This window comes from Trachypithecus francoisi, unplaced genomic scaffold (assembly GCF_009764315.1).
Source record: "Trachypithecus francoisi isolate TF-2019V2 unplaced genomic scaffold, Tfra_2.0 Contig01585, whole genome shotgun sequence".
NCBI classification, from domain to species: domain Eukaryota; kingdom Metazoa; phylum Chordata; class Mammalia; order Primates; family Cercopithecidae; genus Trachypithecus; species Trachypithecus francoisi.
The window spans coordinates 4,452,094-4,465,354 of NW_022681444.1; the positions used below are offsets into that span (position 1 = coordinate 4,452,094).

General features: G+C 48.5%; 2 protein-coding genes across 7 annotated transcripts in view; one reads left to right on the forward strand and one right to left on the reverse strand.

Moving 5' to 3' along the window:
* LOC117071404 (translation initiation factor IF-2-like) lies at window positions 1–9,740 on the reverse strand. 3 transcript variants are annotated; one of them, XR_004432285.1, is made up of 2 exons: window positions 9,392–9,740; window positions 1–760 (listed from the first exon to the last, which is right to left on the reverse strand). XR_004432285.1 is itself a non-coding variant. In XM_033191372.1 (2 exons), exon 2 carries the CDS (start codon window positions 8,173–8,175, stop codon window positions 7,420–7,422), a length of 756 nt encoding a protein of 251 aa, XP_033047263.1. In that variant the 5' UTR covers window positions 8,176–8,959; window positions 9,392–9,740; the 3' UTR covers window positions 6,975–7,419. The 3 variants fall into 3 exon arrangements, 1 of the variants encoding a protein (XP_033047263.1); XR_004432288.1 differs by lacking the exon at window positions 1–760 and adding an exon at window positions 3,235–4,118; XM_033191372.1 differs by lacking the exon at window positions 1–760 and adding an exon at window positions 6,975–8,959.
* Window positions 7,556–13,261, forward strand: part of ZBTB34 (zinc finger and BTB domain containing 34) — a 25,591-nt gene continuing 19,885 nt past the window's right edge. Inside the window, exons 1-2 of one of the 4 annotated variants that reach the window (XM_033191340.1) lie at window positions 7,556–7,640; window positions 10,500–10,620. In XM_033191340.1, the coding sequence (XP_033047231.1) occupies window positions 10,601–10,620 (20 nt within the window). In that variant the 5' untranslated portion in view covers window positions 7,556–7,640; window positions 10,500–10,600. Of the gene's footprint in view, window positions 7,641–7,998; window positions 8,128–10,499; window positions 10,621–13,261 lie in introns of those variants that run through there. The other 3 variants (XM_033191348.1, XM_033191354.1, XM_033191364.1) reach the window with 3 other exon arrangements.

Below are 13,261 nucleotides of genomic sequence, written 5' to 3' on the forward strand. Positions count from 1 at the left end.
CTGTCTCAAAAAAAAAAAAAAAGAAAAGAAAAAAAAGCAAGGTCATGGTGACAGTGAACAAATGTGCACATTGGTCAAGACTCATCATACCCCATTAAAGTTTGTTAAAAGAAAAAAAGCAAAGACAGACTCTCCCTCCTCCACAGTGCTTGGGACAATGATCTCATAGCCCCCTGGAATTTTTATCCCCAAAGGGTTCCTTTCCATTCTGATTCTCTTGTAAGGAGGAAGGGAATAAAGGACTAGCAGAAGGAAAAAAAAAAAAGGAAAGAGATTAAAGACAGACTCCCTCCCCTCCTACTCTCCAGATCCTCACATTTGAAATCTTTAGTGAGGTCTTCAAGCAATCAGATTCCGTAACTTTTATTTTTAAATAGCTCTCAACTCTGAAGAGAGCCCTGAAGTCATGTCTAAGGTCAGTGGAACTATTTGCTCTAGGGAAATTTACTTAGAGGGAAAAGGTTACATCTTCCCAGGTATCTTTATTTAAAAAGCCGTGGTCATCAAAGTCATCCTGCAAAGCCCTCTGACTTCTGAGCGAAGGCGAGCCATGTTTCTGGTCTCACGTTTGATGGACAGGATGTTGGCTTTAGATTAAACACATGTGGCGGCGTGAATGCTGTTCACATGCGGTTGGCTTCCTTCGCTGAAATCCAGGGTGTGCTCAGCAGGTTTCTGCCTGGTTTCTAACACTTACAGCACAAAGTCACCTCTTTAAACCAGGCTAGATCTTTGAAGATGTCGTCACTTTTCTGACTGCCTGTGAGAAAATGCAATGTGAGTTACATCAGTCCACCCTGAGACACAGCTTTCAAGAATGCCATTGATTCTGTGCTATACTCTGGAAGTAATGACTGCCTTTGGGGCAAAAAACACAACCATATTAAATATATGCATTGCTTGTAAGTTGTCCTCTGATTCCAGAACAGAAATTCAGTGACATTAGTCCCCGTTTTCAGATGAGTAAGAAAAAGTAAAAAAGGCCAGGCGCGGTGGCTCAAGCCTGTAATCCCAGCACTTTGGGAGGCCGAGACGGGCGGATCACAAGGTCAGGAGATCGAGACCATCCTGGCTAATACGGTGAAACCCCGTCTCTACTAAAAAATATAAAAAACTAGCCGGGCGAGGTGGCGGGCGCTTGTAGTCCCAGCTACTCGGCAGGCTGAGGCAGGAGAATGGCGTAAACCCGGGAGGCGGAGCTTGCAGTGCGCTGAGATCCGGCCACTGCACTCCAGCAGCCTGGGCGACAGAGCGAGACTCCGTCTCAAAAAAAAAAAAAAAAAGAAAAGAAAAAGTAAAAAAGATTAAGTGATGCACCCATGGCAACTTTAAAGACTCCTCCACTCTCTTAACCAGCACACAACACTGCCCACCACAATACTGTGAGTGTAGTTGTGAAACTTTGCAATTAATGGCTCTGATGAAAACTGAGAGGAAATTGCCCTGTGTTGAAAAAGTGGGTCCTGTTGAAGGCACCCTTTTTGACCAGATAAGTGTGTCCTCTGCAGGAACTGGGGTGGAGAGGTCCATGCAGATTTCTTGAAAATCCTATTTTTCTTTTTTTTCTTTCTTTCTTTTTTTTTTGAGATGGAGTCTTGCTCTGTCACCCAGGCTGGAGTGCAATGGTGCGATCTCGGCTCACTGCAACCTCCGTCTCCCGGGTTCAAACGATTCTCCTGCCTCAGCCTTCTGAGTAGCTGGGACTACAGGCGCCCGGCTAATTTTTGTATTTTTAGTAGAGACGGGGTTTCACTGTGTTACCCGGATAGTCTCGATCTCCTGATCTCGTGACCTCCCCACTTGGCCTCCCAAAGTGCTGGAATTACAGACATGAGCCACCGCACCGAGCCTGAAAATCCTGTTTTTCTAATGAGGATTCCCTACAAATGTGGAAGGCATTTCTCTCTCTTCTTACCTATTATCGTTATGTGTCAAGGGAAGCTTCTAGGTAGGAGCTGGTTAGGACCAAGAAAGCATTTACAGTGAGGGAAGAACCAGTCTTAAGGTGTGATACAGGTAAAAGGGGAAGAGAAATGGGGCTTCAGTCTCTCATTCATTCATTCATTCACTTCATTCACTTCATTCATTCATTCATTCAGCAAATAGTGTTGCCCGCTCAGTACCAGGTTCTCTGTAAGGTGCAGGGAAAATGGAACGATAAAGCAGTCCTTGCCCTCAGGGAACATAGACTTAGAAGAAAAACAGGTAGCCTCTCATTATCTGTTAATCCAACAAATATTTATTAAGTATCAAGCACTGAAGAAATGGCAGGGCCGGGCGCGGTGGTTCAAGCCTGTAATCCCAGCACTTTGGGAGGCCGAGACGGGCGGATCACGAGGTCAGGAGATCGAGACCATCCTGGCTAACACGGTGAAACCCCGTCTCTACTAAAAATACAAAAAACTAGCCGGGCGAGGTGGCGGGCGCCTGTAGTCCCAGCTACTCCGGAGGCTGAGACAGGAGAATGGCGTAAACCCGGGAGGCGGAGCTTGCAGTGAGCTGAGATCCGGCCACTGCACTCCAGCCTGGGTGGCAGAGCAAGACTCCGTCTCAAAAAAAAAAAAAAAAAAAAAAAAAGAAATGGCAGGAAAGAAGTCAGACAAGTTCTCATCCTCATGGAGTTTACCGGCTAGTGGTAGGAGACACAGCTATTAAACACATAGTTGTACAGGTAATTAATTATCATTGTGATTACTACAAAGAAGTGCAGAGTGCCAGGAGAGTCATTTGCAAAGTGCTGGAGAACCAGCAGGAAACCAGGAGGGAGGAGACCAGGAAGAAAATTACAGAGGGGAGGAACTCCAGAGGCAGCACCTGGGCCCAGTGGGTGTCAGCAGGACTCAGGTCAGAGAGAGGCAGCACCCACATGGAAGCTGAACAGGGGAGACAGGCAGAGAGTAGAGAGCAAGCTATCTCCAGGAAGTGAGGAGTGGCCTCATGGAAATGGGTGGCGGCTCTTGAGACCATCCTTTCTCCCTTTCTTTCCTTCCCTTCCTCCTTTCCTTTTTCTTTTCTTTTCCTTTTTTTTTTTTTTTTTGAGACAGTCTTACCCTGTTGCCCAAGCTGGAATGCAGCAGTGCCATTACAGCTTACTGCAGCCTCAATCTCCCAGGCTCAGAGTAGCTAAGACCGTAGGCGCTCACCACCATGCCTGGCTAATTTTTGTAGAGAAGGGGTCTTGCCATGTTGCCCAGGCTAGTCTTGAGCTCCTGTGCTCAAGCAATCCTCCCACCTCGGCCTCACAAAGTGCTGGAATTACAAGCGCGAGCCACTGCACCCGGCCTTCCCTTGCTTTCTTGCTGATCAAAAATATTTGTTGAGTATGCCATTCTGAAAACATTAAATTATTATCTTATTTGCCCACTGAGGTAAGTACCATCCCCGTTGCTACATAGACGAGGAGGCCAAGGCTCAGTAGGGTCAAATGTCTTGCCCCATCTCAGGTTGCAGAGGTCTTGTGCGGCTGAGCTGGGGTTTAGACCCAGATCCACCTCATTGCTTAGCCACAGGATTCTCTACTGCCTGGTCTTGATCATGGAAAGGAAGCTCTTCAAATCACACCCCTCAGCCTCACCATCATCTAACACGTGAAGAAGAGAAGCTCTGAGGGGTAAACCAACTACCTGGTCGGCACTGCAAAGACGGTGAGTGTCAGAGGGTTCTCCAAGGAAGTGCTCTCCCTGACTCAGGAGGAATGTTCACCCTCCTCTGCAGAGGTGGCCAGGTGGAAGGAACCCTGACCTACTGGAATGATCTGGAAGTCAGTGGACATCTTGGGACTGTTTGGAGAGACGGGCTTCCCCTTCGACAGTACTGTTCAGGTAGTGAGGTAGGTGGAAGGGACACACTAGTGGGTCCTGGTGAGAGGAGGAAGAATGAGGAAACCCCAAACAATTCATATAATATTTTGTTTAAGGGAGACACGAGTTACGTGTGTGTATAAAGACTAACAGGTGCCAAGAGTCAACAGGTTTTACCAAACTCTGAGGATTGCCAGGTGGACCAGAGCCAAGTCCTGCAGCTGGACTTCTGGCAGAAAGGGTCCCTGGTGGAGGCCAGAAGGAGAAGCTGGGACCAGTTGTAACCTGGCTCTCTTGGCTCTCCAAGTGCTCAGGAATCTGGAATAAATGAGAAGCGGAGATTCAGGCCGCATCTGTCCAAGGAGGGGGAGAAGAGGAAAGAATGGGAAGGGAATTCACTTTTACGGCAGACTCACATATGCCAAGTACCTCACAGGCTACCTCAATTAACACTTGACAACGGTTAGGAGGCTGGAGATGTGTTTTTACCATGTGCTGTGGAAGAAGAGAAGGCAGAACACAAGTATTGGTAAGCCATCAGCCATCACCTCCACATAGGCTGACCCCCCCTACGATGGGAAGCCCCACACTTTTTTTTTTTTTTTTTAAGAGACAGGGTCTTACACTGATGCTCAGATTGGAGTGCAGACTGGTGATCATGGCTCACTGCAGCCTTGACCTCCAGGGCTCACGAGATCCTCCACCTCAGCCTCCCAAGTAGCTGAGACCACAGGCCCATGGCACCACACTCAGCTTTTTTTTTTTTCTTTTTTTGTAGAGATGAGGTTTCACTATATTGCCCAGGCTGGTCTCAAACTCCTGGGCTCAAGTGATCCTCCTGCCTCAACCTCCCAGAGTGCTTGGGATTACAGGCATGAATCACTCCGTCCGGCCAGAAAACCCCTTCTTAACTGTGGATTGAAGGGTAACCCCAAACTTCAACAAAATGTGAATTTGAACATTTCATAAATGCTGCTGGGGAAAATGGATAACTGTGGAATAAATTAAAATGAGACTTGTACATCACTCTGTAGGCTTCTTGATTTCAAGGGAGCTAACGGGTTAAATCATTTAAAACTGCCACAAAGATTATGGGAAAACAGAAACACATATGCACCTCAACTGTGGAGGAGTGACAGTTTTTTAACTAAAATTAGTAGAGACCATGACAATCAGCTAAACAACAAGAACAAAAAAAGCAAGGGGCTAGAAAAATATATAAATGATGAGTTTGGTAACCCAGTTAGGTGGGAGAGTAAATATAAACTATGAGGGGGAAATATCCAGCACCCAAAGGACAGACGGATGGCCAACAACTTTGAGACACTTGGCAGTGGAGGGTCAAAAACTCAGGAACTATTTTAGTCTTTTTTTTTTTTTTTTTTTTGAGTCAGAGTCTCCCACAGTCACCCCGGCTAGATTGCAATAGTGAGATCTTGGCTCATTGCAACCTCCACCTCCCGGGTTCAAGCGACTCTCCTGCCTCAGCCTCCCAAGTAGCTGGAATTACAGGCACGTGCCGCCACGCCCGGCTAATTTTTTTTATTTTTAGTAGAGACGGGGCTTCACCGTGTTGGCCAGGCTGGTCTCGAACTCCTAAGGTCGTGATCCACCCTCCTGGGTCTCCCAAAATACTGGGATTACAGGCATGAGCCACCGTGCCTGGCCTCTATTTTAGTCTTTATAGTCCTTAATGACATGCAAATACTGTATCACAGTCAAGAAGACCCTAACTCTTACCAACAAATTTAGCAAACATCAGTTAAAATGATGAGGCCCAAGGCTGATCTGTAGGAAAAACTCTGGGCATAGAATCAGCTCGCCGGGCGCGGTGGCTCACGCCTGTAATCCCAGCACTTTGGGAGACCCAGGCGGGCAGATCACGAGGTCAGGAGATCAAGACCATCCTGGCTAACACGGTGAAACTCCGTGTCTACTGAAAATACAAAAAATAAGCCGGGCGTGGTGGCGGGCGCCTGTAGTCCCAGCTACTCTGGAGGCTGAGACAGGAGAATGGCGTGAACCCGGGGGGCGGAGCTTGCAGTGAGCGGAGTTCGAGCCACTGCACTCCAGCCTGGGAAAGAGCGAGACTCTGTCTCAAAAAAAAAAAAAAATTCAGCTCAGTAGTCCAGAGTAAACCAGACCTGACAAGATGATGTATTCCTGTGCCCTGGGTGCACACATATTTCACCCTTGGGGACAGATCTCAAGAAAACAACTTAAGTGCAATAGCAATTCAAGAGTGAGACTGTCTGCCCAGGTGCCTGCAGTTGTAGGCGGGTTGCCTAAAATCCTATGCTTGGATGTTCTGTTGCTATAAGAAGGCAGAGAGACAAGGGAGTTCATCCCAAGTCTGCCATTTACTAGATGTGTGACTTTGGATAAGTCACTCAACCTCTCTGAGCCTCAGTTCCCTCTTGGATTAAAACGGGAATAGATCGCCACCTCCTTAGGTTGTGTTAAATGAGGTCATGGCTGTCAAGTGTCTACACAGTGCCCTGCATGGAGTGTTTGACAAGGGGTAGCTGTTGTTATTGGAGGATGACCACTGGATGGATCCTGGAGAGACAGTTCCTGCTTGCAAAGGGTGAAGTAACATCAGGAAGTCTCAGCAGCTTTCTATCCTGAATAGGAGCTGGTATCTTTGCCTCCTAGTTTATTTTTATTACAAAGCCAGAAAAAGGAAAATAAACCTCTGCCACAACTACTAAGTGCACCAAAATGCAAAGGGAAGCTCTTCAAAGGCTGTTACATTGATCTAAAGCCGAGGGGAAAATGCTGGGTGAGGTTCCCACTCCCACCCAACGGTTTGAAGACTGGGGTGTCCCCAAGGGTCTGGAAATGCACATTTTTTGAGGCATGCTCTGTGAAATGGGTTTTATAACAGTGAGCTGGGAATTTTCACCTCCGTTTTGTTTTGTTTTTGAGACAGGCTCTTGCTCTTTCACCACTGCTGAAGTACAGTGACACGATCATGGCTCACCGCAGCCTCGACCTCCTGGACTCAAGCGACCCTCCCACCTCAGCCTCCCCAGCAGCTGGAACTACAGGCATGTGCCACCATGCCTGGCTAAGTTTTAAAAATTCAGATGGGGCCTCCCCATGTTGCCCAGGCTGGTCTCAAACTCCTAGGATCAAAGTGATCCTCCCGCCTCGCCCTCCCGAAGTGCTGGGATTACAGGCGGGAGCCACCTCCGTTTTGAGAGAGAGAAAACCGGCCCAAGGTCGTAAGTCAAGAGACCCGCTATGGCAGCTCCCCAGAGCCCTGCTGCTAACCACTGCACCTTGCTGCCTTCAGCTGCCCTGCCAGGTGCAGCTCGGGTGCGTGGCAAGAGCCTGAAGAGCTGCAGGAGCGAGGGTCTTGGAAGAGAGGGCTGGCCTGGGGGCAGGCCCCCAGTGCTGGGGGGTCGAGGGCCCTGGGCTCTCTCCCACCCCTTCGATTCCGGGAGCCCCTGAAACGCGCCCCACTGCGCCGCCCTCCTCCCGCCAGCAGGGGGCGCCGAGGAGAGCGCGGGCGGAAGGCAGAGCCGACGCCGCTCCCCGGAGTCGGAACTCCCGGGTCCAGACCAAGGCTGCCGCTCGTCCACAGCGAGGCTCTGGGACGACAATCGGGCGGGACTCAGGATCCCGGCCCCTGGCGAGAGGTCCACCTCGCAGCGCCGCCACCCGGGTCGGCGCCTGCCCGGAAGCGCGGGCGCCCAGGGGGCGGGGCTGGGAAGCGCTTCCGGGGGCGGGGGGCGCGGGCTGGGGCGGCAGCCGGAGCGGCGGGGACGGGCCTGGCGCCGGCGGCGGCGGAGGGGGCGCCGCGGGCGGGCGATGTGAGCGCGGCGCTCTGCGCAGGTGAGGCATGCTGGCCGGGGGCGGCGAGCAGCGGGCTAGGCGCGGGCGGGGCCGGCGGGGCCGGGGGCAGTCCCCGGGCCGCTGTCCGGCTCCCTCTGGGTGCGGCGGGGCGGGAGCCTTCGTGCCTGGTCAGTCCCGCGGGCTGGCGGCCGGCGCGGGCGGGAGCCGAGGCCGGGCGCGGTCCGGAGGCCCGGGCACCTGCTGGGGTCAGGCGCGCGTCCCCGAGGGGCCAACTGTGCTCGGTCTTGAGTCCGGGCGCCGCTGGCCCGGCCGAGGGTCGCGCTCGGGCAGCTGCCCTGGGCTCTCCAGCCTCCACCCGGGGCGTCTTGGGATCCCCAGCTTCCGGGCCCCTAGCCTTGGGGGCCCTCCCTTTTGTACGAGGAGGGAGGTCAGATGGTTGAGTTCCCTGGAGGGCCGGCCGGGCCGGGGGTCGGCCCTTCGGGTGGCTGCCACGGAACCACTGCCTCACGCCACAGCCTTTCTCCAGGTAAACAGGCGGCGGCGACGGGTTGCGCTTGGCCCCAGACGTCTCCATGGTCACTCGCGCTCAGTTGGTCCTGCCATTGCGGAGGGCTGGGCTGGGGCTGACCGGGGGTGTAAACAGTGCCCTTCTAGGCCAAGTGGCTGTGCTTTCAGGGCGGCACTCGTCTGGGAGTCTCTGTCTGGAGGCGTTCCGCAAGTCCTTTCCATGCTGGGACTCAGTTTCCCCATGTGATCATTGAGGGTTTCATTTAACTCTCTAAGAACCCTTCTGGCTCTGCCATTCCGTGTATGTCTCAAATTGGAAGGGCTGTCCCTGGTTCAAGATACTGGGCAGTTTCGCTGAAGACTTTGTTAGTGTGGACTTTTTAAGCCACTTACTGCATTTCGTTTCAGACAGGCTTTAAAATGATTTCAAGAAGCGTTTTCTAAACCTCACCTTAATCCTCATTCATCCCTTGCTTTTGTCCCTAGTAGGAGTTAATCACATTCCGCCGAGTTTTTGCATGCAGAATTTTTTGTTGTTTATATTTGCCCATTTTCTCTTTGTTCCCTAGTCCAGGCCTTCTTTGCTTCACATCTGGATTATTGCAACAGCTTCTTAGCTGGTCTCTGACTCCAGAGGTTCCCCCCTCCCCCATCCTTCCTTTATGCTAAAGCCAAACTTACTATAGGAAGTCAAAAAATAGTTGAGTGCTTGCTTGCTTATTAAATGTCAAGATGCTGTTCCATGTGGTGGGAAAGTAGTAGAAGGCACACTTACAGTCTCCAAGCAGCTTTACACAGGGTGCTGAGACATTACCTATGAGAAGGTAATTTTGATGAGACAAGGCTGTGTGCTGTAGAATTAAGAAGGAGAGATGGAGGTCACTGTAGGCCGAGTGGTTAGGGACGGCTTAGTGAGGAGGCGGGATTTGAGCCGGGTGTTAACGGATGAGTAGCATTCAGATAGGAAAAGAGGAATCAGGCCCAGTGATCCTATGGAGTTCGTGAATAGACCAGTCTTCTGGCAGAGAAGGGTTCATATAGGAGGGAAGTAGGAGGAGAGGTGGGCCGCGGCTAGTTCCTCAAAGAACTCGAACACTAGGTCAAAGTTGAAACTACTGAAGGCATTGGTGAAGAAGCTAGAGGCCAGGAGATGAGTTAAGAGGCCATGGCAGTTATACCACTGTTCAAAGCTGAGTAGTGGCCTCTTGCCTGCCACGGTGTGTCCAGCCACTGCCCACCCTGTCTTTTCAAGACTCTTCGTGGTTTGGCCCCACCCCACCTACCTGAACGTTGTTCTCTGCTTCTCCAAGTCTCTCCCCTGCAGAACTGAGTTAGTTACGGTTTCTTGGGCTTTGCTTCTGTTGTTCCCCCTTCTGAAGCTCTGACCTCCTTTTTCTCTGTGCAAATTCTCCATTTCACTTCCTTCAAGCCCCTGCTGAAGATACACTTCCTCCAGAGGGTGTCCCCTGACTTCCCTGTCCCCATGGCTTTGTGGCACCCGGATTCAGCACTTGTTCGTTGGCTGTTGAACTTGTTCTTGTCCCAGCTGGAGTGGGAGATTTTTTAAGGGCATTGTGTCTTAATACTCCTTTTGGAGCCCTTATAGTGTCTCATACTGGGGCTGGACTTCCATAATAGGTACTCAAATACTTCCTGATTTTTGTTGGTAAACAACTTGTTTTGTTTTGTAATTTACCTTTTTTTTTTTTTTTAAGGAGAATCTGTTTTTATCAACTTTCTGTGATATGTAATGCTACCATTCAAGGTGGATGTTTTCAGCTTGCTCTCTTAGGGTGCAGAAAGCACAAAACGAATCTTGGAAACTTTAAAACGTTCCCCTCTGATCATGGGAAAAGAGAAGAGTCATGTGATTTTTCATTCGGAGACTGTGGGGAAAGAACAGCAGCTTTGGAATCATGGGTTTGAATCCTATCAAGTCTACTTACCAGCTCTGTGAAGATGAGCAATTTAATGCCTCTGAGCCTCCGTTTCTTATTTGCGGTGTGGAGGATAATGAAATCCATTTCATAGGGTGACTGTGAACTGTAAACGAAAATGGTATATGAACTTCTATATGAAGTAGAAAAATGTGCAGCACTTAGTAACTGCTTAGTACATTTTCATTATTGTTATTGTCATTATTGGGTGTACATTTATCAAGGTGGAGAAGTGATAAGCCGCTGAACTGTGTATCCACCGAGTTTTGGATTTCTGCATCTCTGTGTCCCCCCACTTTTGCCTTCCTTTTGAAGCACTTGTCTAAAATGTCAGTATCATGAATCTAGAATGCCATCTTTATGTTTTATTCCCATTAATGTTCATGTTACTGTAGTTTAAATTCTGCTTAATGTTTTTCAAACTTCTTAATTGTGTCTATTTAATGTTTTGTAGCTGACAAACTGCTGAATTTAGCTTAGTGAAGGTCATCAACTGAACGCAGTTAAATTTCTAATGGTTATTTTCTGGTTGATGTTGATGGCAAGGAAAACCTCATGGAAGGATGCAAGTCAAGGTGAGCTTTTCTAATCCTTTTGTCATAAGAGGCAGGACTTAATGTATTTTCCAGGGCCAGTGCCCCTGAAATGCTAGCCAGCAGTAAGTAGATAAGATGCTGTGCCTTAATATTTTTGAATTCTTTGCCTTAAGAAAGCTTATTCTTTTATCTGAAACAAATCCTCTCAATTAATGATTAAAATATGGAACATCTTTTTGCCTACTTCACTGACAGAAGTAAAAATCATGGACATTTTGCAAAGAAATGGCTGCAGACCACTTGAGGTACAACATATTGTGACCCCTTAATCATCACAGTGTCAGACCCAGCCTGACTTTGTCTGTGTGATGCAACATCCTTCAATGAGAATTCTCTTTCTACTTGGAGTCGATCAGTAAGAATCCAGCACCAATAAAAATCCTGCATCTCACCAGTATGCCTGGATTAAAATCTTGTAAGAGATAATAGTTCTGAGTCTGAGACTGGCAAATCTTGGTCCAAATCCTGGCTCAGCCAGTCATTAGCTGAGTGACCTTGGGTGAGTTTCTCAGCTTCTCTGAGTTTGCTTCCTCATCTGTAGAATGGGGATAACTGCAGCCTCTTAGTGTCGTCTTAAGAGCTTACTTACCATACTGTACACAGTAGGAGCCTATTGACGGTTAGTCCTTGTCATTGTTAGTAAAATTAAAGAGGCCATTCCTCTCCTGCTTGGAAAGCTCAGAAGAAGCTTCTGATGATGTTTTGCATTGACTAAAAGACAAATCGCACCCTCTTGGAATTAGTGTATCTGAGCAGACCTGGAGAATGTTAACGCCTTGGTAGGAAATGTAACAGTTTGGATAAAAATGTTCTTTCAGGCTCACATGAATTAATGCAGTAAGAACTCTAAACTTGTTTTCTTTTAAATTAGGATGAGTGCTTCATGAATATCCATCACAGAATGCCATTTTATTTATTTTTTTTTCTTGCATTGGGTTTCAGTAGCACCAGAATGTTTCATGCAGCCCTGGTGTTATTTGACTACTGCTTTCTAAAAGATTCGATTGTAGCTCATGACAGCTCAATTTTGGTTTTAATCTAGACCCAGGCAGAAATACCTAGAAAAGTTATTTTTAATAATTGTTACTTCTGTTACCATGACTTTTGTCTGTGGTGCTTCAATCTGTGTTCTTTTTAATGACTTCGTATGAAAATGAAAATTAGGGATCTTCAGGTTTCCAGTGCCTGCCAGAGAAAGCCTAGTTTGAGCTGTGTCTCAGGTATCAGCAAGTGACTGAAGCCAGCAGGTGCAAATCTGGGTTTGGAATCATGAGCATCTTGATTGAGAATAATGGGTACCTCCTGGTGCCTTAAACAACTTCCAAATTTGTAACTTTTCTTTCTTTTCTTGGAAGTGTAACTGGGTATTTTTAAACAAAGTGTAGCATCTTGTGGAGCAAATTAGAGTGTTTATGGGTTAGGTTGAAATAAGCCACCTTGCTAGATTTTGCCGTTGGCAGAGACTATCCTGCATCTCTGGGGTCTCCAGAAGGAAAAGTTCAGAGCTGAGGGTGCGGCTGTAGTGGCAGTCCATGGATCTTGAGCTACTAGCTTGTTTTAGCTGACATGTACTGAGAGCCTCTCTGCCCCAGACACACTGCTGGGCTTTGGGCACGCAGTCGCTGCCCTCAGAGAGCTCACCGCCAGGAGTGGAAGCTCAGAAGCGAGGAGTCTCACAGAATCGGCACATTTCTAATTGTTCAGCTTTTACATTTTTACTTTTGTTCTGGTTGTTGATATATGGAGACAGTTGCAAGGCTTTATCCAAGGAAGTTGTAGAGATTTTAAGGCCCAGGTGGGTGTTTCGCCTAGATGGCATCTGAGAGTCCCTTCTTATTTTTAGGTTGTCTGCAGAATGGGTCAGCAGTGTGAGAGGATGTCATTAGTTTTCCATTGTTTAGTTTCCTCACAGCTTAACAGAATACATGCTGCCGAATTTTACTTAAAGATACTAGTCAATGAGGCTGGGCGCAGTAGCTCATGCCTGTAATCCCAGCACTTTGGGAGGCTGAGGCAGGCGGATCCCTTCAGGCCAGGAGTTAGAGACCAGACTGGTCAACATGGTGAAACCCTATCTCTACTAAAGACACAAAAATTAGCTGAATGTGGTGGCACACGCCTGTAATCCCAGCTACTTGGGAGACTGAGTCATGAGAATCACCTGAACCTGCAGTGAGCCAAGATCGCACTACTGCCCTCCAGCCTGGGCACAGAGCAAGACTCTGTCTCAAAACAAAACAAAAACAAAAACAAAACTAGTCAATGGAAAGGCTTGAGGAGAGGGCCAGGTGAGGATGTTACCCCTTTCATCAGGTGCTGTTTCCATTCCTCTTTTCTAGGAGCAAACACCCTTTCTATTCTCCCCCTTCTCTCTTTTTTTTTTTCTCCCTGAGTTAACCTCATCTTACCACAACAATCCTCAGTCAGTACATGGTCACTCCCAAGTCAGTATCTTCGGGTCTAATGTTTCTCTCTAGCTCCAGCCCCATATTTCCCACGACCCTGTGGAAAACCTGAGCCCAGCTTGTCCTGGCTGAGCTACGTGGCCTCCAAGTAGACATCATGCCTCAGTCTCCAGGTTCTGCCGCCAGAATTCTGTTTGAGTTCTCTGAGTATTCAA